The 23898-nt window shown below is 38.3% G+C and overlaps 1 protein-coding gene across 5 annotated transcripts in view; it reads right to left on the bottom strand.

Annotated features, from left to right (window-relative positions):
- The window catches only part of LOC136864796 (CUE domain-containing protein 1), a 304781-nt gene that overhangs the window by 57819 nt on the left and 223064 nt on the right, over positions 1 to 23898 (bottom strand). For all 5 annotated transcript variants that reach the window (XM_067142199.2, XM_067142195.2, XM_067142197.2 and 2 more), the window contains exons 6-7: positions 13547 to 13666; positions 13238 to 13454 (exon numbers count right to left, since the gene is read on the bottom strand). In XM_067142199.2, coding sequence (XP_066998300.1) covers positions 13243 to 13454; positions 13547 to 13666 — 332 coding nt within the window. In that variant the 3' untranslated portion in view covers positions 13238 to 13242. The remainder of the gene's footprint in view (positions 1 to 13237; positions 13455 to 13546; positions 13667 to 23898) is intronic.

Here is a 23898-nt window from a genome sequence, read left to right as displayed (position 1 = left end):
TTTCCAGAGGCTTCTTTTCCCATACATATTCTGTTTCTTATTTCTTCTGTACAACTTCCATTCCATGTCAACAAACTTTACAAATATCTGAATGACTTGTTCCAATTTCTTTCCTGCTAGTGTTATATTAACAGCAATCTCCTCCTTTCCTATCCTCATCACCTTAGTCTTCCCAATGTTTATCTTCATTCCAAACTCTTTGCCCACTCTCTCAATATTTTCCAACATGACTTATAGATTTTTTTTTTTAATTCCAATAATACCGCCACATCATCTGCGTATTTTATTATCCTTATTGGTTCTCCTCCCACTACAATGCCTCTTGCTTTTTCCAGGGCTTTTTCCCTGTCTCACTTCTCTTTCGATACCCACTTCTTCTGTTTCATATTCATCTACTCTAACCATCACCTTCTGATTATTATACAACTCTTTAATCAGTATTCTGTCTTTCCAGTCTACACCAATATCTTTCAGAATCCTCATCGGAATGCACCAGTTCACTCTGACAAATGCTTTTTCCCAATCAATGAAACATATATACATTTCCCTATTCACTTCTAACATCCTTTCTGCAATCATCCTTAGGCATCCAATTGCATCTCTGGTTCCTCTTCCCTTTCTAAAACCAAACTGGTCATCTCCCATATTCCCCTCTATTTTCTTTTCTATTCTTCTCAGCACTATCTTGGTCACTGCCTTAGTAACATGACATATAAAACTAACTGTTCTATAGCCTTTAAATTGTTTAACATTAAATTTCTTCAGTAAGGGAACCATAATGGTCCTAAGATGATCTTTCGGCCAAATGCCAGTATCGTATATTGTGTTCACCAGATTGGTCAGTCTAACTATTCCTCCATTTGCTAAACCCTTTAATGCTTCAGATGGTATCTGGTCACAGTCCATCGCTTTCCTTTCTTTTAGGACCTGGATTGCCTTCTCCACTTCCCATTTTTCTATCCTTGGTCCTCTGGATTCTTCGTTGCAATCCTGCTCATCCTCCAGTTTGTTCCATGATCAGCTTGATGATCATATAGATCTTTTATATATTCCGTCCACACCTCCTTACTTTCTTCTAAGCTTGATGTCATCTTTCTGTGTTTGTTCATTATTCCTTGTTTGCTTATCTTCCTTGGATTTCTCCTCATCAAGCTCCTTGCTGTTCGATACATCTCTTCTATTTTTCCCTGCTTTACCAACTTTTCTATTTCTTCACATTGGTTTTTAATCCGTTCTTCCCTGGCCTTGTCAGTTGTCCTTATCAGCTCATTGTTTAGTTTTCTGTATTGTATTCTTCCTTCATCTGAGGAGTCATTTTTCTGTTTCCTCCGTTCATCCATTTTATTTAGCACCTCCTTCGTTATCCATTCCTTTTTCTTTTCCTTCTGATCTTACCTACTTCTTTTTCTTCTAAGGTTTTTACTATTGCAGACTTGATGGTGAGCCATTTCTGTGATACTTCCATACTCATTCTCGAGTTTTCCAACTTTTCTTCAGTCTTTCTTATGTAAGACCCGACATTTTCATTCTTCAGTTTTGTTATGTCCCACTTCCTTCCAGGGTGTTTATTTCTGATATGTTTCAGTCGTGTTCTTATATATGCCACTAGCAAGTTGTGGTCTGTATTTGCATCTGCCCCAGGGAATGTTTTAGCCATTGTGATGCTGTTTTTGAATCTTTGATTGAGTATAATAAAATCTATCTGATATCTGGCTGTATCACAAGGACTCTTCCATGTGTATAGCCTCCGTTCATGGTTCTTAAACCAGGTGTTAGCAATCCAAAGGTCAAGGTTCATGCAGAAATCAATTAGCCTTCCTCCTCTTTCATTTCTTCTCCCTAATCCGTAATCTCTAACCACATTACTCTGTTCTCCACTTCCCACTACGCTATTCCAATCTCCCATCATTACAGTTCTTACTGGACATTTTCCATTCTCCTCAAACACCTCCTCTATCTGCTCATAAATCCGGTCTACCTCTTCGTCGTCCGCATCCGTTGTAGGCATATACACTTGAATGATCAGTGTATCAACAGGGTCACTCTGTATCTTGACTGCCAGTACCCTATCACTTACAGGCATCACCTTAGTTATACTACTATCTACAACTTTTCTATACAATAGTCCTACTCCTCCTTACCTGTGTTCTCCTCCCTTATAAATCATCTTGTAATCTCCAGGTACAAGCTCTCCTCCTCCTTCCCATCGCACTTCACATAATCCTAAAATACTGATGTCGTATTTCTCCATTTCCCTCTTCACATTCTCGAGTTTACCTTTCTCATTCATTGTTCTGACATTCCAAGTACCAATTCTCAACAGTTGAGATGTCTTCTTCTTCCCATTCCGGTCAATCTTCACATCGCATGGTTCTCCTGATACAGCGCCCATCCGGAGATCCGAATGTGGGCGTGTGACTCTGGAACTGAATTTCTTCTCAGGACCAGCCATATACATGGATTTGGTCCAGTGGGACTAGGGATACTACAAGAAATTTCTCACCCCAAGGACAAGCAGGTGCCCTATTCTCTAGCCGCTCATCCACCCTCCTAGGAGGCTGTTGGCCCTTTGTAGAGGGGGACCACTTATACCGGTGGTCGTCGGGCTTTTTTAAATTGTACTCGTATTAATCCCCAGTCCAGGGTTGCCTCTTTCGCCATCTCCACCGTACTGAAGTCCACCTTCTCCATCGTAGATGCCGTTGAGGTCTTCACTCGTAACCCTGAGCTGGGACCCATACCAGATGTTACTCACCAGGTCAGTGTGCTCCGGGACTCACACAGGCCGGGGCACCACTCCCTGGGTAAGGCTGCCTCCGAAGGGGGTCCCTACCTGCTACAATCCTCTAACATCATTAATTTCAAATAGGACATTTAGACTTAGAAAAATAACTTAGCACTAAATAGTGTTAGTAAAAACTGGTAAGTAATGACTTTTTAGCCAAATCTTACAGTTGTTTAGAACACTACTATGATTTGGACATCAATATTTTGTGATCAATGTCTAGTCCATCACAGCTATATTTTAAGTGTTCATTCTTTTTAATATTGTATTATCTAGTGGTAATATTTTATTGGTGTAAACAATTTTAACAAACAAATTACTGTAATTATAAAAAGGTTCAATGTAAAGACTCGACCTTGAGGTAATTGTTCAAAAAGGCTGAAGATGCTTGATATAACGAGCGAAACATGTCCCTATTAAGTTTGTATTGTAATAAAATGTCCTCCTTGAGACAATAAACATTTTTGTGTACTGAATTAGGTGGAATATAAAACTAGAATTGTAACTATTAGTATTAAGTTCAATATGGGTAAAAAACATGAAAATAGTTTTATGCATAGATCTTATGGCATCGATGGGAGAAGAAAGAGCTAGGATTGGGAAGGAAGCGACCGTAGCCTTAATTAAGTTGTTGTATAGCAGTTTGGCCATAGGCAATATATTAACGTTATCAAGTTTTAATACCAATGCCTGGTGTGAAAATGAGAAACCACGGAAAACCATCTTCAGGGCTGCCGACATTGGGGTTCGAACCCACTATCACCCATGCAAACTCACAGCTGCATGTCCCAGACTGAATGGCCAACTCACTTGGTCCTTCTTTTCTTTTTAAATTTCATTATTTAGTATTGTGATTGGTGATTTAAGCTGATTCTGCTAAGCAGTGAATTACAATGATGCCAATCTATGCTGTGACATCTTGTTTCTAGTTCATAATGATAGAATCAGCTTTCATCACCAGCCAAATACTAAATAATGAATTTAAAAAATCATCTGCTTCAATTCAATATCTCTGAAGAAGGTCTTCACTGATGGCTTTTTCTCTGAACTTTGTGGTCTTCTGTCAATAAACGTGGGACCCAAGAGTCATGAACTTTGAGACAGTCTAAGTGTCATTTCCTGCACTGTACGTTCTCCTACAAGTCTTGATATAACTGTATCCATAACAACACAACTGCCTTCTTACAGCGGCTGCTACGAGGCTGATCTCGGATGCTTGTCTTCCCATCTTTGAAATGTTTTACCCATCTCCAAACACTGCTAGCACCTGTGCACACAACTCCATATGCACACTGAAGTCTGTGGTAAATTTTAGTAACAGAAATTTCCCGTTTAACAACAAATTCAATGAAAGCATGTTCCACAAACTTAAGCCTCAATGTCAGCCATTTAATAACAACCGTCAGTGATAAAGCAATCAAAGCTAATGGCCTCAAAAGTCAGAATATTGTTCCACAGTAGTTCTTTAATGAGCCAGCAGGCTTTGAACAGAAACTGGGCTGCTGGCATACAGGAGTTCTTTAGTATGTCAGGAAACCTTAAGAATGAGTTGGTACAGTTTCTTTCTTTCTTTCCTTTTTTTTTTTCATTTACAAATTGTTTTGCGTTCCACTGACACAGATACAGTAGGTCTTCTGGGGATGATAGGATAGGAAAAGGGTAGCAGTTGGAAGGAAGCAACCGTGGCCTTGATTAATATATAGCCCCAGCGTTTGCCTGGTGTGAAAATGGAAAACCATAGAAAACCATTTTCAGAGCTGTCAACAGTGGGGTTTGAGCCCACAGTTGGCATCTTTAAACACCCTTGAATGACAATGACTTCAGCCAGGTTCAAAGGTCAATGACTGACTGCGCCAATGAAGTCAGCTGGTAAGTACGTACATTATTTTTGTTAAATATACAAGGGTCGAGTCATAAGTCATGGCAACTATTTTTTTCTCGCGAACAAGAGACAACACAGAAAATCTGATGATGATGACGATGCTTGTTGTTTAAAGGGGCCTAACATCGAAGGTCATCGGCCCCATACGGAAAATCTAATATATGCATTTGGAAATATAGGACATGTACTTATGCATAGTGCCTGAAGACAAATTCTGACTTGAGATTCTCATAGGAAAGTGACAGAACACAAGTGTTTGGTAAACATTGTTTTATTATGGTATAGACAGCAAATACACAAGACTACGTACAAAGGACAGGTCTCCACTATTTACAGACCTTCAAAATAATCACCCAAGGTTTCCACTGTGCGTTGCCAGTGTTGGGGCAGGCACTGAATACCATTCGCTGCATGTGTATCGCTAACGTGTGACACCTCTCTCCAAAATGCTGTTAGGATGTCCTCTTTGTTAGTAAACCATTGACCATGTAATGGCTTCTTGACTTTAGGGATTAGATCTTAGTCACAGACCTAATGCATCCCGCAGCTCTGCATGGCATTGGCATGCATTTCTGCTGTGGAGAACTGCTATTTTAATATACGATTGTTGCTCCTGCTTGTTGACTTCCATTTTGTGATGCTCTCACTCACACACTGAACTTGAGGGCATGCTTGGACCCACACTGTTGTTGACATACACCATCTAATGGCATCATACGCAAGTACATACCGTACGTTTCCAAATGCATATCTTAGATTTTTCATGTTGTCTCCTGTTGCAAGTTATAAATCCAATTCCATGTGATAAGGAGGATTTTATAAATATCTTTATTTGTAGAGTTGTCTCCTGTTCGTGAGAAAAAAAAAATAGCTGCCATGACTTATGACTCGACCTCCGTAAATTTGAACCCTTGGGGGAACGTGCAACCTCTATGAGGTATATTTCTACAATAGAACTCGTGAACCAACAGGTAGCTTAGTTCCTGGAGGCTTTCTAATACTAGAACACCCTCTTTCCATAGGTCATATATGGAGGACTCAAGCTAAGGGTAATGAGTGAAGACCTCAACATGACTGAAGGTGGAGGAAGAGGACAACAGTACAGTGCAAATAGTACAAGAGGCAAACCAGACTTGAATGAGAGTACCTTGCAAGTGTGCTGGGGACAACCAAAGCCCAAAGGAGAAAAACCCAGACTGTAAATTATTACCTGTGGTAAACTAGCAAGCCAACTTGCTATCCACAATAACATTTGACTTAGTTACAAGAGAAACTTGAGAACTCCAAAATGGACATCCTGTACCTCATAGAAAGCTGCTAGAAAAGAAGTGATAAGCCAGAAGATAACCAGAGGGAGAAAATCATTGAACAGAAAAATTAATCAAGAATAGCCAACATCAAATAAAATAACCCTGACTTCTAAACATGAGGAAATCATAGATATCATGGGAAGGAGGAGGAAAGAACTAGGACTGAGTGACATTAAGTAAAACCACGTGAGTTGGCTGCGCAGTTCAAGCCATGTAGGTGTTAGCTTGTATTAAGGAGTTGGTGAGTTCAATCAAACCCCACTGACGGCAGCCGTGAAGATGGATTCCTGAGGTTTCCCCATTTTCACACAAGGCAAATGCCACTGTCGGTTCCTTCCCAGTCCTAGCTCTGTCCCATCTCATCATTGCCATAAGATCTCTCTAAGCTGGTGCAATGTAAAACCGATAGTAAAAAAATAAATCTAAGAAATTAAGTGAAAGCAGATGGGTATGAAGTAATTGAGAAAAGTTAAAAAATGTATTGGCATGGTAAAAAAGAAAAGAAAGAATGACATAAATAGTAGAGTGTACTGAATGTAACCAAACAAATTACTAGGCTACATCATAATATCAACAAATAGACCCTGACCGTTAAGTTCAGGTGTATACACCACAGATTGGATGTAGTTACCAAGAGAACGACACCTTCATTGAAAAACTTGAAGAGCAAGTGGAATAAGAGAATGTAGTCGTGATGGGCGATCACAGTGCTAAAGTCAGTACAGAGAGGACAGGGGATGAAAAGGAATCAAGAGGGCGAGTGTCGTCGTGATTTCTAATAATGCCCTCATCAAGAACCCAAGGTCTAAGAATCAACTGCTCCATAAAATTATGAAGTATAGCCGGAATATAGAACAGAAATTCCTGTTTGTTTCATCCTAGGGTGGCAGCAGCACTTATCAGAGGCATAGAAGTACTACCAGGAGAAAGCTCGGACAATGACTGCAGGCTATTAATGGCCACTCTTTGAAACATCAAAGTAAAGAAGGTAAATACAAGCCATAAACCAAGGATCAAAGTAGGGAAGTAGAAAAACCAGAGGAAAAAACATGAATATAATAGGAAAATCAGTGACCAACTACTGAAATATAACTTAGGATCAGAAGAGGAATGGAACAGATTAGAGAGGGCACCATACTGAATTTCTATCTTTGTTAATTTTAGCTTGGTTTACTTTATATTTGATAAGACAGTTAACAGAGCCTAATTTTTTTAAATTCAAAATTTTGGTTTAAACTGAGCTATCCATTTTGGAATTATGGCTTTTTCTTTGAAAAACTTATCTTTTACAAAATGATCCAGATGCACTGATTTTTTGATTTCTGGTTTGAAACTTGGTTGCTAAGCTTAGGAAGGTCAAAGGAATAATTTTTTATTTTTATTCTTTTTGCTATTTGCTTTAAGTCGCACTGACACAGATAGGTCTTATGGCGACGATGGGGTAGGAAAGGGAAGGAAGCGGCCAGGTACAGCCCCAGCATTTGCCTGGTGTAAAAATGGGAAACAACGGAAAACCATCTTCAGGGCTGCCAACAGTGGGGTTCGAACCCACTATGTCCCGGATGCAAGCTCACAGCTGCGCGCTCCTAACCGCACGGCCAACTCGCCCGGTGGAATAATTTCTAGAATTATGTTCGTTATTAATTAAAAGTATAGCTTTTTTAACATAATTTTTGTTCATAAGTAACATCGCATTTTAAAAATTGTTGTTTTTCTTGTGTTGACACTAATGCTTATGCTAAACTGAACTCCCAGTAACCACAAACACTGGGCATTTGGCAGAGTCCCATCCTGAGGTTCATTCCTAGAAGTTTTTCAGTTCTTCCTTATTAGTATCAATGTTCATGCCTGTCTTCTGTGCGCTGTTTTGATTAGTCTCTTCTACAATGATATCCATCCAGCATACCGTATTTAACATAATTCTTGAAAACCATTATTGCTCGCAGTTACATACGTGTAATGTACACTTTTGATTAAGGCTGCTGGCTAATTTTGTTGATTTTATAAGAATCTATGATTTCTACAACTACTAACCCTTATAGAACTTATTTAACACAACCATATTTTTGGTAATTCTATACTAGCAGCTGTTGTCGTAGATCCCCATCTCAGCTTCTGGGCTATTGCGAAGGGAAGTGGCATTAGTCTGGCAAGTGAACTACTTATTCTGCACTGTCATAGGTTCCATCCATACCGTGCCCCTCTCCATCAAGAGCTACATGGAAACTATTTTCAGAATCGTGTCAATTTCTGTGGAAAGATATTAAGAAAAGATACACTGGAGATGTCATGCATCGTGTTTATGGATGAAGCAATGTTTACAAATCGCAGTCAAGGCAATATCAGAAACATGCACTATTGTTCAGTAAACAATCCCCATTAGCTTTGTCAAGTAGAATAACAGTCTAATATATACAGTCGCAAAGCTCTAATAAGAGGAAGGTTCATCCATTTGACAACTCGAGCAACACTAACACCTCCAGCGGCAAGGTAGAGGCAACTTGCTAGCAGACAACAGGGAACGTATTACCACTACAGTCTAAAATGGTCATAACTTCTGAACCATTCATGCAAATAATGTCCTGACAAGGTTATTGTAATCCTTATGAAATAGTGGAGGAGGTCAAACAATTTATTTTGATGAGGAGTTCGAGGATAATATAGAAATATTTATTTAATTTTAAGTAGGTTTTTTACCGCGGACTATAATATAAAATCGCTCCTAGAGAGCAACCGGTTGGAAATAGGTATATACCATCCAGAAATTTTTTGTAGAGGTTTCTATGCTCTACAATTCGTATGCTTACACTTGGAGTCTATCATTGATGGTTCACGCAGCATAAGCCAAGAAAGCAAGTGACCAACTGACCGACATTTTTGTCTCTTTCTTCGTATTTAATGTATATCGAATCAGGATACTGTATTATTTCATGAGCCTCGAAATATATTCAGAAATATAAGTTATTAGCACATAATAATATTAATGTTATTGGTTTTATGTCCCACTAACTATGTATTTGAGCACCTTCACCACAGGACTGAGACAGGATCTAACCTGCCAAGTTGGGCTAAGAAGGCTAGCGCTCTACCATCTGACAAGGGAAGTACCTCAGCTCGAACGGCTAAAACCCACTGGAAGTACGCTTAACATACGAAGATATGTCTGTTCTACTACCCATCAAGGGCTTTTATCTGTAAAACTCCGCATTAGTGTACAATCAATGTTTGGAAGTTAAGGCGTACAAAGATTGCGGAAACACAATTTGCATCAGAAACTATCGTGCAACAGGCACTTCGGACCATCATAGTAACAAGAAACAGACGTGATGCAGTATCATCTGGCAAAAGGTTGAACACGTGCTTGCAACAAGAACTCTTAACACATGCAGTACCGTGTTGACATAGTCATCTCTCCCACAGTAGAAGATACTGTGTTGTCCTTTATTCGACATCGAAGTGTAAATGTGGAGTTTCAATGAAGGGATTAAAACACAGTGGAATGGAACAGTATGCACATGTAACGAGGGCAACATGTAGACGTGCTACATTATTTACAATGTTCCCACATTCAATAGTCCAAACTCAAATGCCACGGTTATCACATTATCAAACAAAGCAACAGGAACATCCACATCATAACCTGTTCTTTGCCATGCGTATGTTAACATAGGTCTGCATGTCAGTGCAAATAGTTGGTTGTAGATGACGGAGTGAAGACGGATGATGAAGTATCGACCATGTAACGTAGCCTGCGTGGTATCTATTTGCAAACATATAAAATCAACAAGACGTCTGACATAGAGCTTGTATTGCCTAAAAAAATATACGTCCAGATGTTGACAGTATTTGGTTGTCCTTAGTAGCAATATATTTAATGTAATATATTTGGAAAACATTCTTCAATAACTCTGTAGTCTTCATGTCCTGACCAGGAATCGCAAAGTAATAGCCCTCTCTCACCAACATGTTCAGCGAGGACCGAATTAAAGAAGCTCTTCATATGTGCTTTAGTCATTTTTCCACTTTTACTCGCTTCAACATGGATGTTCGGTGACATATTGCTGTCAGTTTCTTTGCAACCTGTGGACCAAACGTTCCATCCTTTTCCTGCAGACATATGTAAAGCTTGTTCGCTAATATGCCATTAATGGACACAGCCACATCATTTGTGTAACTATGCGTAGAACAGACTGTGCCAGACCAACTGTTGATTTTTCCCCTCTGTTTTAAAGTGTTGCAGAAGACGTTAGTTCATAAGAAATTGGCTCTGATCACTATTCCACACGCATTCCTTCATTATATTCCTGTCTTGAATTAACATGTTCACGTCTGCCACAAATGTTTCTGCTGTTTGTATAATGACATGCTCTTCTTCAATCTCTTTGTGATCCTTGAACATAGTGATACGTCTGGACAAAATATAATATTCGTCTTTGAAGGCTCTGACAAAATGTAACGAAGCAGAGAAACTGCTGTAGCGGCCTCCAATGTGTCGGTATGTAGTTCTGTTACAGATCCATTGTATTTCTGCATTATGATATCGTATAAAATGCATGCAAATGGCCCATCCTCCACTCCACTTACATCTGCGCTATCCAGTGTGTAGCGTCGGCGTACCTTTTCGCGCAGCAACTTCATAACATTCACAGGGTTGATTGGCTTCAACCTACTTATGTCGGATGTTTGTGTGTGCACTATACTACGACACACTGCAACTTTTTAACAGGCACTGCGTGTATAGCTCCAATGCAGTGCGCCCTGTCCACTGACTGTCAGATGGCGCTGGCGACCGAACACGCACTTTTATGGATGAATGGCCTTGATAGCTATTGACATAGGTACAACTGTATATTTTAAGTCCACTTTCGGTCAGTCTTAGCTGTTCGAGCCGGGGTACTTCTCTCGTGAGTAGCTAGTCAGCCCGGCTATGAGCACATAATAATTTTATAGTGGTTTACTACGTGAACAGTGTTCGTGTTGTCAGCATCTAAAGTAAAACCACTGTACTGATTAAAATGCAGTCAACATATCATGGAAACGTGTGTGGTGCTATAAATTGTTGGCACCCAAAAGAACTCTCGTGGGACAAAATTACGGCACCTTGAGTCTCAGAAAACCGTAAATGTTGTTGGTGAGACATAACACAAATAACATTATTATTTTGCATATTATAAAGACAATCATGACAATAACCATCATAGCCAGTTAGTTTGCTACTGTGATGGCATAACAATACTTCCTCGTTAGCAATGCTTGGCTGTTGATAAACTTTGTAATAAACTCTTGAATATCTCCATTATTACAGCTCGTATGGTAACAAGATGTCAGATACAAATGACTGAATGAAAATCATATTTTCTATAATTATTGTTATGTGCTAATAGCTGGGCTGAGTAGCAACTCAGATGGTAGAGTGCTAGCCTTCTTAGCCCAACTTGGCAGGTTCGATCCTGTCTCAGTCCGGTAGTGAAGGTGCTCAAATACGTAGTTAGTAGGACGTAAAACCAATAACATTAACATTATTATGTGCTCATAACTTATATTTATGAATATATTTCGAGGCTCGTGAAATAATACAGTATCCATGATCCGATAGACAGTAAATACGAAGAAAGAGACAAATATGTTGGTTGGTCGGTCGGTCACTTGCTTTCTTGGCTTATACTGCATGAACTATCAACAATAGACTCCCAAGTGTAAGCGTACGAACTGTAGAGAATAGAAACCTCTACAAAAAAGTTCTGGATGGTATATACCTATTTCCAACCGGTTGCCCCCTAGGAGCGATTTTATGTTATAGTCCGCAGTAAAAAAAAAAAAAACACATTAAAATTAAATAAATATTTCGATATTATCCTCAAACTCCTCATCAAAATAAATTGTTTGACATCCTCCAATATTTTATAAGGATTACAAAAACCTTGTCAGGACATTATTTGCATGAATGGTTCAGAAGTTATGACCATTTTAAGACTAGTGGTAGTACGGGAATGTATAGTGTTTCCTCTACCTCGCCGCTTGGAGTGCTGTAGTCGCCTTGGATGAAAAAATCATCAGAGCTTCGCGACTGTATATATGAGACTGTGGTAGAATGTCAACATCCATGGAATGTAATCGCATGGTGCAGAAGAGTGGGCCATCATCTCATAAACATATCATAAAAAGGTCACTGAATATCAACAAGTATGTCAACTTCCTAACACAGGACCTTCCACAGATGTTAGGGAACATGTGGTATCAGCGTAATGAGTGACCAGCTCATAGTGCAAGATGCAGTACAGCTTGTCTTGAATAAATATTTCCCAATTGCTTGATTGGGTGAAGTTGGCCAACCCATTCCCTGATTTGACACCTCTAGATTTTACTTTCTGTGGGGAAAGCTAAAAGATGATGTCCACGACGACATACTGACTAAACCGATGGCATGAAACGTCATATTGGAGCAGCCTGTATGATTTCTTCTGAAATGCTACATCATGTGCAGCAATCTTCACCTGAAAGCGTGGAAGCATATAGTGGGGCTGTCCGGCCCCGCGGTGTAGGGGGCAACATGTCCGCCTGTCACCCGGCATCCCCGGGTTCAATTCCCGGCCGTGTCAGGGTTTTTTAATTGTAAATGATTAATATCCCTGGCCTGGAGACTGGGTGTTTGCGTCATCCTTAATGTTCCTTTCCTCGCATTCAACACTTTACACTTCTGCCATTTACATAACACACGCAGGTTCCTTACATATGGTGCAAGTAGGGGCAAAAGATCTTCATAAGGTCGACGTCCCGAACAAATAGCATTAAAAAAATATATATATATTGGGGCTAATAGCCATCATTTTGAACACAACAGGTAAACATACACATATGGGCAAGATAGGCACACATAGCATAATAGCAGCCGGTCAACTGGAGCACACGGCACTTCCAGATGGAAATGATAACATTTCATGAACTATTTGCATTCGGATTCTGTAACAAAAGCCATTGCGATTCTAATTATCTTTACTTTTATTTTCTTTAAGTTAATAGGCACTGTTCCATTTTTTAAAACAAAGTGCTTGAAGAAACTTTCCGAGCATTGTTAGGATCACTGTATGGGCTACCTCTGTAAGTCCCTGTATGTACTTCCATTCTGTGAAAACAGTTCATCAATAGCACATCTCATTTTGGAAATATTAGTGGTGGTAGTTTTAGGTGATTCACTCTGTATATAAATTATGCTGCAATCAAAAATATCAGAAATATTGTGTGATATAACCACATACACACCTGCCTTATTCCCTATGATCAGGCCGTCTCATACTATCGTAACCCTCTGGAATGATTTCATCTTCTTCATCTTCTTCCTCATCCAATAGTGGCTCGGCATTCAGCAAGAGATTATCTCTAGAAGGAGCAGGGCCTTGGCTTAGAATAGTTTTGGCTGAGCTTCTCTTTTTACGTCTTGTAAACACACGAGCCAACTGAGCAAACTTCTTACGAGACACTACAAGTAAACACGAACAACATTAATGATAGCGAAGATAAGCTTAACAATCCTAAAGTTGCTGACAGAGCAAGGGAAAAAAAAGTACTCACTTTTTCCCATATTTCGAAGCCGTTCCTTAAATAAGGCATCTTCATCATGGTTACTAGACAGAGACTTGCTAAATGGAAATGAGGCCAATGTTTCTTCAGGAGGACTCTCTTCAGCCTGGTCTAAAGAGAAGAACAGGAAAATAAGTATTTTCTTGGTATTAAAAACAACCTCAAGGGGAAAGATACATCTAAAAAATGTGGAATGCATCCTAAGATGAGAGCCCACTAAGGGCAAGGCTACTTAAAAAGTATTAGTTCAAATGCATATCAATCACCAATGAATTTCTTTTTGACTATTTATGTAATTCAGACAAGAAAAGAATATCAAAATATATACACAAACTGAGAGGAAAGTTTCGGACTATGCTCCAAAAGTAAACTTAACACATTTCATCTGCATTATTATGTATTACTCTATATACACCATTGGCAAATTCATCCAGCTTGATGAAGGAGTTCAGCAAGTAAGGAACACCAGCCTGGATCTTGCTGACTCTTCCTAACATCCGTGGAGTCAGCAGACTGGGAAAGAGCAAGCCATCATCTCGTAAGACCCTTTTTCATAAACGGGTCACTGAATGCCAACAAGTATGCCACCTTCCTCACACAGGAAATTCCACCGATATTAGAGAACATTCCAATGCAGATGAGGAGGAACCTCTGGTATCAGTATATTAAGTAGCCAGCTCATTGTGCACGACCTAGTACAGCTCACTCATCTTGAACAAATATTTCAAGTAAAAGTACTTAAAAAGTCATCCCATACTTTTTCAGGAAGAGAAAGTAGTCAGCAGGGGTCAAATGCAATGAATCGGGGGAGATGATGAAGCACTGTGACGTTTTGCAAGGCCAGATAATGACCTAGAATTCGCAGCAGATTTCCAAAACAAGCACAAAATTTGATCACATACCATTCACCAGATTATAAATTTATTTATTTAACATGCTGTGGTCCAACAAACACACTGTGAGAGGAAAAATTTAGGATTGATTTCTTTTTATTAAGTTAAGACAATATCTGTTGTACACTACCTGAACCATTTTCAGTAAATGTGTGTGAGGCCTACTCACCATGACAAGACAGAAGAGTTACACTAGATCATTCAAAACATCTCTGTACGGAAAGCAAACTGCACCACAACTGATCAAACATTGTGAATAGCCCCCCACACATACTTATTGAAAATGGTTCAGGTAGTGAACAACTGATATCGTCTTCACTTTAAAAAAAAAAATCTAAAATTTTCCTCTCAGACTGTGTTTATTGGACCACAGCACGTTAAATAAATTTATAATTGATACTATCCATAACATTTTTTAGCTACCTACCTTCTTTCAAAACTTACGAATATTGCATAATAAAACATAATATATTATTAAATTTTCATTATGATCAATCTAAACAAAGGAAAATGACTGAGGAACTGTGAATAGTTCAACTGAATCAATAAAAATGTGCTCCTTACTGATTAATTAGAAAAATGTATTAACTGTTTCCCAAAATATGACAATAAAACGTAAACAATAAGGGATATTAAATCTTCCTCCATATTGAGATGATTGAAACAGGACCTGGAATGAAAGATTCATTTTCTTGAAGCAGAACTGAATGAATTATTTCAACTTTGCTTCATTCAATACATACTAAATCTAGTCTCAAATTTTACGTAGATGAGCAAGGATTTATATAGTGGGATTTTGGTTTCATTTTGAAAGTACTAAGTTGTAAATTATTGGAGAACCCCCCCCCCCCCCTCTTATATAGAGTAAAATCACCTTATTTCAACATAATGAGTACCACTATATATAAAAGCTCATCTATAATTTCAACAAAGAAGGGTAACAACACCTGATGATAAACCATGCACTAATGTCAATCAACATTTTGAGCATCATGAGGAAGAGCTATTCAAGCTTCCATAAAGAAAAAAACATGAAGCCCATAGTTCCTTAGCTTGCTGCTAAGGTGATGTTGAATATCACTTGAAAATAATGCAGCACAGAAGATTAGTTGAACAGAATATGAACTGGTGTGTCAGTAAACAGACGAAGCTTGAGGCCATTACAGGCTCTCAAGTTTTGAAGTGTGGAACCAGGATGTCCCAGAGAAATGCAAAGAAATTATGTATTCAGTGTATTACACACCAATTTTGACATACACACAGACAACACCAAAATATGATTAAAGCAGAATCCAAGCAGCCGAGATGAAATTCCTTAGAGGAAAAATTCGGAAGGCACAAAGGGGTAAGATCAAAAATGTTGAAATCACAGAGCGAATTGGATTCCCTAAACTACAAGACAAGACAGAGACCAGTAAGCTTAAATAGTATGGACACAAGATGAGAATGGAAGAAGATAAGGTATCTAAAGTGAGTATTTACAGAGAAAATAATAGAAAGAAGACAATGGAAAAGACCCAGAAAGAGGTGGGTTGATACAGTGAAGGAGAGTATAGAGAAGAGAGGATTAAAAGTAGAAGAAATACTGGAGGAAGGAAAGGAGTGGTACAGGAATAGACAACTGTGGAGGTCCTTGATTCACAACCGACCCAGAATACTGGAAACGGGAAATGATGATGATGATGATGATGAAGAAGAAGAAGAAGAAGAAGAAGAAGAAGAAGAAGAAGAAGAAGAAGAAGAAGAAGTTGTTTTTAACAGGACATCAGAGAAGAAATTGGTTTGATGAGGAGTGAGCCTAAATATTTGAAGAAGTGGACATAGTCCTTCTTATTTTGTATTTTCATATTTGTCTTCATCTCTTTTCCTATTGCTCCCTCTTCTGATGCTGACCTTGTTATTTTTATTTATTTATTTTATGCCTTTGCATGTGGCGAAGTTAGGGCTCACTGCTTACACTTAACCACAACATACAGTACAGTCACATGATTTGGAAAAATAACATTGTTAACAGTCTCTAGAAACTACCTAAGTTAATGGAGTAATATTGTAACTTATCATTTTTATTTTTTAATGATTAATATTATTTATCTACATCACCTAGCTCTAAATCACACTTGAACTCATACACACCAACATTCATACAAGCTGATCACACATTTATGAGGAAATCTCAACAAGGTCAGACACATGGAAAGAGCGGCTGTATGCAGATGAATGATTATCCAATGCATTCCTATTCAAGCTCCTTTTTTTGTATATACTGTAATATGATGGGGGTGATAAATGAAGGCTAAGATTTATTCTAACAACAAATTGCTGGTACACTTACACAGATACACTAATTGACAGTTTGCGCTCTCTCTACTCATGCTAACTCAGTCACACCAGTTTTACAGTCTGCTCACTCTATCACTTACAAACTAACAAAATCACAATAGCTACACAGTACACATTACTGAGTTTCACAATTATACATGACGTGCATCGTCCATCTCAACGGCCACCATGGCAGTGCACACAAAGTACTCTGTTCTCCACAGCAGTACATACACTGTAATCAGCACTCCACAGCAGTATACTAACAGTACTCAGTACTCCATGATAACACGCACGTGCACGTCTCGACTGTCGCACACATATAACAAGGTGGTTTCCAGAGTTTTCTGGATGCTGAATATTCTTGGCTAGTGATTCGGGGCCTTCAGCAATGATAGAGAGAGAACAGCACATCCTGGTACATGAACCATTTTCCTGCAATGCCGTGATAATAGCTCAGCTGATCACTCAAAGATCAGGTCCGAATGGTTCACTCCTCCCACATTGGAATGAACATGGCAGCCAACCTGCCACAATATGACTTGATTCATCATTTGTTTGTTCTTTTCCATTACTTGAACTTTTCCCCTTTTGAGCTTGTCCTCTGATTCTAGCCTTTTATGGCTTGTCTCCATTTCTGCCTCTTCCCTTTTCCTTTGTTTATCAGCTTTCTGTTTATCCCAAACTCCCCACATCAGGATAGCCTCCCTCCTGATGAAGCAGAAGCAAACTCGTCAAGAGGGGTTTAGAAAAGTTGTGTAAAAGAACTGAAACTGATGCAGAAACTCTTTGAAGACAGCAGGGTATGAAGATGTGGAGACTGTCCTTGTCCTTTTTTGTTTTCATGTTTGTCTCGTATCCTTTTCCATTCTTACCTCTTTCGATGCTGAACTATCATTGTGTTTATCCTATTGTGTGTTCCTAACTTTCCATACATATATGATTTAAAAAGGAGTTTGTGTTATTCCTTGAGTAGTTCCTGGAAAGTGATTTGTTCCATTTCACTTGACAATAACACATATTGGTGGGAGTATTAAGAACCATGCTTGATGACGAGTTTGCAAAACTTATACCCAGTACACATGAACATCTCTTCTGGGAATTCAGATCAACATCCAACGATAAATGTGACTAAATTATAGAGTAAAGTCATAGATTAAATTATAGAACAAGGTATTCCTGATACTATTAAGCATATATCAAACCTCTGTAAGTTTTTTGCAATGAAGACAGTATATGGGTGACTACGAAAAGTGTCTGGTGCTCACCATAATATATCTGGAACAGGAATTGTCCTAGTAATATTACATTGTATTGTTTTCGAATATTCCAAATGCAGAAGGAATTCAGAAGAAAATGAACAGATGAAATTTACATATCTGTTGTTGACATGTTGCTTCTTCTGTCCAAAACCTGATGTGGAAACACCATGGAATAACTTGATATATCCTAAAACAATGTTAGACTACCCAGGAATGTTGTGACCATTAATGGCAGTTGGTTCTTGACACAGCTACTACTTCCTGCAATACATATGTAATAAAGGAATCCAAAGTGAAAACAGAGCACCAGAAATGAGAAATGTGTTCTGAATGAGAAGAATGTGAAGAATTGTCACTGGTTACATTCTGGCTGCACAGGGGGTACCACCACTTGTAGGTAGCCCTGACAGTGCACCATCTCACAGAATGCCTGGATGGAGGAGTAGAGGCAGTGCAGGATGTCAGTGCTGTCGTGCCCCTATTACCATATATTTAAGGTTTTTGGTAAGTTTCCAAACATGAAAGATCTGTCTCTTTCTGTACGTATTTGTAAGTAAAAACCTTTGGTTGCAAGTGTTTTGCAAGAACAGCTAAAATTTCTGAATGATTTCTAATTTGATAAATGAGCAAGGTTTTGCACCTTGAGAAGCAATGGTAATCCGCCGAGTGTAACGTAACTGAAACCAAGTCAATCATTTCCCCTCCCCTCAACCCTTTGGAATTGTTGTTAATTTTCTCCCATGCTCGAGTTCAGTAAGCATGCCTCGTTTGCATAATGAACTTCCATATGAGCATATATATACTGTACCAGTACTGTATTAATATAGTATATTAACCTGTCTCATATTACTTGTAATTAATGTACAATAGTATTGTATTCACGTGTGTACATAAAGCATTTTTTATTTTGTGTCCAAGAGTAGCCACTATTATTTAGCAATGATCCTCATGAAGAAAAAGGTTGAAAAGGAAGGAGGTAAGAAGAGGGAGATGATTACGGAGGAAGTTAAGAAGAAAATCATCGAAAAGTACGAATAAAGTATGCATGTGGCCGATATTGCGAGACTGTATAGAAAGTCTGCATCGACTGTATGTCTGCCCCTTAGCCCCATTTCTTGATAAGGGGTCAGACATGAGGCAAGATGAATGTAGCATGTTTCTAAGGCCTTCTTGATGCCAACATCAATTGACAAGCTAACGAAGATTAAATGAATGATGGTGAATGAAATTGGGTAAGGAAGTAGAAGGAATCAGCTGTGGTCTATGGCAAATGTTTAATCTGCGTTGCCTTGGAGAACTGCCTTCGTGCACGACCTAGTGTGTTCACACACAAGATCGCGAGGCAAGCTGCCCAAATCAGATCGCCATTTTGTATAACAGAAGCCACCACAGGGTTTTAACAAGTTAAACGACTAACACAATTTCTTTTATCATATTCCGAAGAGCAATTCTCGGAAGTTAAACAGTCAACACGGCCTTTTAACCACAAGAATATCACTCAAGGAAGTTATTAAATATAAACAATAAATACCTGAAGACTGGTGCATCTGACATAAACTTTCATTCAAGCACAAGTGTTTTTGAATAAGTGCCTTACCATAGACACTTTAGAATATTTTAAAGTGTGTTTATTAAAAACAAAGTGCTTAACAGCACCACAGATGCGAATTTTAATTAAGTTATTATTTTCTCACAAATGCCTGAAGATTATTACAAACACGAACTTTTTATTCACGCCACCTAATTTTATCAAAAAGAATTTTACCATAGACGCTTTTAAATATTTTAAATATGTTTTTCATCATTTAAGTTTTTTAAACACAATTGTAAGTAAACGATACTGTATTTTAAGTATCATTCACATAAATCTCCTTACCCCCAACCCCCCCCCCCCCCCATCTTCCAATTCATTTAAAGCATCTAGAACAATAGTTTTTTGGATTCCCATGGGATATAGTTTTAAGATCCAATGTGCTTGCTTTTAAATGTTATCATCTAAGATTTTTTATATACAGCTGAAGATGACCACTAAGTGGTCGAAACATGTACTGTGTTTGTTAATGTATTTTTAAGTTTGCCAAAGGCAAAAGAAATAAAGTATCGATTAGGTGGCTTTTTAGATTAATTTGTTGAATCCATAAGCCTTCAAGAAATGCAAGGTGCAGAAGAGCCAGTTAAATTCTATGTGGTCATCCAACAGCAAGGCTTGGGTCACTCATGTCTTGTTCATTAAGTGGATCATTGAGGTCTTTGGTCCTACCTATTAGAAAAGAATCTGCCTTTCAAAGTCTTGCTTGTTTTGGATATGAAGCATGTTCTTTAAGTAAGTACCATTTTTAAATATGGTCGCTACACCATTTCAGTTGTTGTTCAGCACATGTACGCTCAGTACATTCAGCTCTCTAGGCTACACACAAATACCATTAGGGAAACATTCATCTATGTTTACATTTGTTTGTGAGCACTGAAAATGTCAGACAATTAACAGTCCCGCAGAGTGGTACATGCTGGGATTCATTTTCTAAATGCAAAAGGCGTGAAAGCCGTTAAAATTCATTGGCAAATTAGTGAATGTATGGGAGAACACACTATAGTAAAAATATGAGTTAGAGCAGTCAAAGAAGGCCATACTAATGTCCACAACGAGAAGCATAGTGGGCGACTGTCTGCCATTACTAAAGACTTGGTGCAGAAAGTTGATGCATAGGTTCAAGAAAACAGACGCTTTATGATTTCATCATTAATTTATGAGTTGCCTGAAATTTCAAGCAGCATTCTTTAAGAAATTGGGGCAGGGCACTTAGATTAATGGAAATTGTGCTCATGCTGGGTACCGACGATGCTGACAGAGGTGCACAAAACAAAACGTGTAGGAAGTGCTTCGACTTTTCTTGAGTGGTGCAGTAATAAAGCTGATCCATTCCTAAGCCAAACTGTCATCAGCGACAAACATGGGTGGCTTATGTTATGCCGGAATCAAAACAGCAATCCATGGAATCGGGACACTCAACATCACACGAGAAAATAACATGCAAGCAAACAATTTCAGCTCGCTAACATATGTGCACTGTGTTTTGGGATAGGAAGGGTGTACCTGCTTGTGGACTTTTTTGTCCCGGGGTGACACAATAAATGCCGAAACTTATTGTGACCTTGCATAAACTCCATCGTGCAATCCAAAACAAACAGCATGGCAAGCTTTTACAGGGAGATTCTTATGCTTCACGACAATGCGCGACCTCACATGGCTACACCTGATAAACTTTATCATCATGTACACGCACTGACTCTATCTAATTAAAATCAAGAACTTTACACCTTTCAATACATGTAATTTATTATGTTGTCAAGGAAGACACCTAATCATAAGGACATGTTTCGTCTCTTAATATGATACATCTTCAGCTTAGTAACAAATAAAATAAAACTACCGAAAACCATCTTCAGGGCTGCTGAGAGTCGGGTTCGAACCCACTATCTCCTGAATACTGGATACTGGCCGCACTTAAGCGACTGCAGCTATCGAGCTCGGTAGTCATATTATTATTGAACTTGTTACGATCACTACAAATCCTAAGTATGTACTATGATCCTTTGGAACACGTTTTTTTCTTCACGTCTCACATCTTTATGTTAACATACTTTCTTATAACCTATTTCTTCTTAACATGTACTTTGATTGCTTGTAATGCTTTTCATGTGTATCACATATTTACCCATCAGTGCATTTATCTAGCAGATGTCTACCCTTAGCATTGCTGTGAGGTTCAATTATTATATTTGGAAAACCTATTATCCATCTACAAGTTTTGAGAATTAATGTATATCCTAAATTCATTGAAATCTATTTGTATATTCCATTCTCATTGTACAGTCGTTCAATTTGTAGCCAAATCATCTTTAATTGTTATACTCTAAATTAATTTATATCTATTTGTACACTCCATTTTCACCATTTGTACTCTTACCAAATATTAATTGATATATTTTTGTACATTCCTTTCCTTACTGCACAGCCTTTCTATTTATATTCAAAAATCTTGAAAAATTGTTCTTACTAGAGTATATATTATCTTTCTGCTGGTTTGAAAAAAAAAAAAAAAAAAAAAAAAAGTTATTTGAAATCCTGTTATCTTGTTTTACCCTTATATTCATCGGTCCTGACGGTCCTCTTTCTCTACCATTGAGCCCCTCTAATTTTCATTCCACTGCACACTAATACACATATACTGGGATTTTACAGATAATTAATCTTCGTTTACATTAGCATTACCCATAAAGTGACGTTACAAATTCGTACCACAGCGTCACGTACAAAGTTACGTAACAACCTATATATACGTTTCCATTTTTTTTTACTAAAATTTGTATGACTGCCAATTATGCTTGCCATCATGTTATCCTTAGCTGACTTCTTTGCTAGATTCAATTTCCTAGTAAGTTCCTTCAATTTCTCCTTACTTCCACAGCCATTTCTAACTCTATTTTTTTCCAACCTGCACCTCCTTCTTAGTCTCTTTACTTCTCTGCTATAATATAGTGGGTTTTTAGCATTCCTTAGCACCTTTAAAGGTTCAATCCTGTTTTCAAATTCCTCAACAATTGCGTTTAAACCAATCCCACAGTCTGTTTACATTTTTATTTACCTTTACCAGCGATCATTCCCTTATGTCTGTTTTTTCAGGCATATGGTATTGCCTAATAGTCCTACTTTTACGACCTTCCTTTCTATCACATTTATTTTTAACTACGACAAAAACAGCTTCGTGATCACCAATACCATCTATTACTTCTGTTTCTCTATAGAGCTCATCTGGTTTTACCAGCACCATGTCCAGAATATTCTTCCTTCAAGTTGGTTCCATCACTTTCTAATTCAGGTGTCCTTCCCAGATTAACTTATTTGCGATTTGCTGGTCATGTTTCCTTTCATTTGCATTACCTTCCCCATTTGATATTTGGTAAATTGAGATCACCCGTTACAATCGCATTCCTTTCCATATCATTTCCCACAGAGCTGATTATCTTATCAAATAATTCCGAATCAGCATTTGCGCCACACTTTCCTGGTGTGTACACTCCAAATAAATCAAGCTGCCCATTATCTTTAGAGATAAGCTTTACGCCTAGAACTTCATGTTTGTCATCTTTAACTTTTTCATAGCTGACAAATTCTTCTTTCACCAGAATGAACACTCCCCCTCCTACCATTCCTATCTTATCTCTACGATAAACACTACACTTCTGTGAGAAATTTCTGCATCCATTATATCATTTCTCAGCCATGATTCAACTCCTATTACAATATCTGGTAAGTATATACAGTATATCTAGTAAATTACTTAATTCTATTCCTTTCTTTACAGTACTTCTACACTTCAGCACTAACATTTTTATGTCATCTCTATTTGACGTCCAGATTCCGGTACCCTAATCACCGCTCCCTAGACCAGCTCATTTCCCTGAATGTAGTCCCTATAACACTTCTAAACAAATTTCCTAACTTATATGTACCACTGTGGTTTAAGTGAAGGCCATCTGAGAGCAGTTCCCTATCTCCTACCCACCCATTAGAATCTAGAAATCTCACTCCCAGTTTCCCACATACCCACTCTATATTCTCATTTAAATCCCTAATCACCTTCTAGTCAGTATCCCTCTTACACATTATTCCATGGATAACAATCTCTGCTTCCTTAAACTTCACCCAGGCTGCATTTACCAGATCCCAGACATCCCCAACTATGTTGGTACTTATACCTGCTTGCCTTACGTTATTGGTACCAACGTGAATCACTACCACCTTCTCCTTTCCCTCCTCCTTCTCTTCTGCTTTCCTCAACATCTGCCTTTACCTAATTCCTGGATA

This window comes from Anabrus simplex, chromosome 2 (assembly GCF_040414725.1).
Source record: "Anabrus simplex isolate iqAnaSimp1 chromosome 2, ASM4041472v1, whole genome shotgun sequence".
Taxonomy (NCBI): domain Eukaryota; kingdom Metazoa; phylum Arthropoda; class Insecta; order Orthoptera; family Tettigoniidae; genus Anabrus; species Anabrus simplex.
This window is presented reverse-complemented; position numbering and strand designations above follow the sequence as displayed.